At 31.6% G+C, this 1,293-nt stretch overlaps 1 protein-coding gene and 1 long non-coding RNA gene across 2 annotated transcripts in view; one reads left to right on the top strand and one right to left on the bottom strand.

The window, feature by feature from the left end:
- The window catches only part of LOC107624544 (oleosin 1), a gene marked incomplete in the record, with an annotated part of 688 nt that extends 323 nt beyond the window's left edge, over positions 1–365 (top strand). Inside the window, 1 exon segment of the mRNA XM_016327043.2 lies at positions 1–365. Within this exon segment, the coding sequence (XP_016182529.1) occupies positions 1–148 (148 nt within the window).
- Positions 1–1,293, bottom strand: part of LOC110267469 — a 15,487-nt gene that overhangs the window by 4,862 nt on the left and 9,332 nt on the right. The window lies entirely within an intron of this gene.

The following is a 1,293-nucleotide window of genomic DNA, read 5'->3' as shown; positions in this document are numbered from 1 at the left end:
AGTGCTGACGTGGATCTATAGGTACGTAACAGGTAAGCATCCACCTGGCGCCAACCAATTGGACACAGCCCGCCACAAGCTGATGGGCAAGGCGCGTGAGATTAAGGACTTTGGTCAACAACAAACCAGTGGGGCCCAGGCTTCTTGAGCATACCATCTTCGTTTGCATCTTTGTTTGCACGCACGTCCACGCCATCATTTATCTTTTTCGAATTGTTATGGTTTATTTTATTTTATTTAATTTTTTATGAGTCTGGGTTTCTTGTATTACCGTTGTTTATATATTTCCTGTTATCATCCATCAATTTTAATCCTGCCTAGTCATATTGACATGAATTCAATATATATAGCTAGGATTATCGTCACATTCTAAAATTAAGTAAGAATATGCGTGTTTATTGAAAAAGTAAAGATCCCGATGCAACTCAGAGGAAGATTTTTATAAGGGAGATGGTTTGGTGATGAATAATGAAAGAAAATGGATGAGATTGTATCAGTTTCATAGACATACATCAGATTCTGTTAAAACAGAATTGAATCCTTGCACACTAAGCAACTGAATTAACCGTTTTGATACTGCATAGCCTCTATTATACAAGACTGTGGCGATCAATGAATAATGCATGACTTATCTCAACTTTAATGACTCCCTCACCTATTAATTATAGTCCTGATTCTTCATGCAACTCTGAATAGCAGAAATGATATCTTACAATCTATTGATGCACCATAAAGTTTCCAAGATGCTATGAAGATTGGAGACACATTGGAACACCATTTATTGCCGCAAACTTGTAGGAGAATAAGGAACAAACAAGAGTGAAATAACTATGAAAAATCATAAATACATAAATAAAACCTAGTTCTCGACAGAAAAGTTAAAGGTAATATATAAAAAAGTTTAAGGAGTTAACTATAGTTAATTATTTGTATTTTTAATTTTGAAATTCGAAAAATTATGTTAGTGGAGGATTTTTTTTTTTATAACATCTGTTTTTTAATGGGTTGATTTTAGTTGGTTTTCTAATGGAACTGGTAATATATACATAAATCTTAAAATATAATTAATGATAAACTCATCATACCATGGTATAAGTTAGACTAGATTAATATTACAAATAAAACCTTTTAGAAACTAAATTGATATTACGCATAATTTTGAAGGACTAAATTTTTGTTTTGTAATTATATTTTCTACTGTATTTCTTTATATCGGTATGAAAAACCAAAAAGAAAAAATTGCGTCTTTGCCTGTGTTGGAGATACAAATTATTTAAATACTTCTTATCTAAT

Source organism: Arachis ipaensis, chromosome B10, assembly GCF_000816755.2.
Source record: "Arachis ipaensis cultivar K30076 chromosome B10, Araip1.1, whole genome shotgun sequence".
NCBI classification, from domain to species: domain Eukaryota; kingdom Viridiplantae; phylum Streptophyta; class Magnoliopsida; order Fabales; family Fabaceae; genus Arachis; species Arachis ipaensis.
This window is presented reverse-complemented; position numbering and strand designations above follow the sequence as displayed.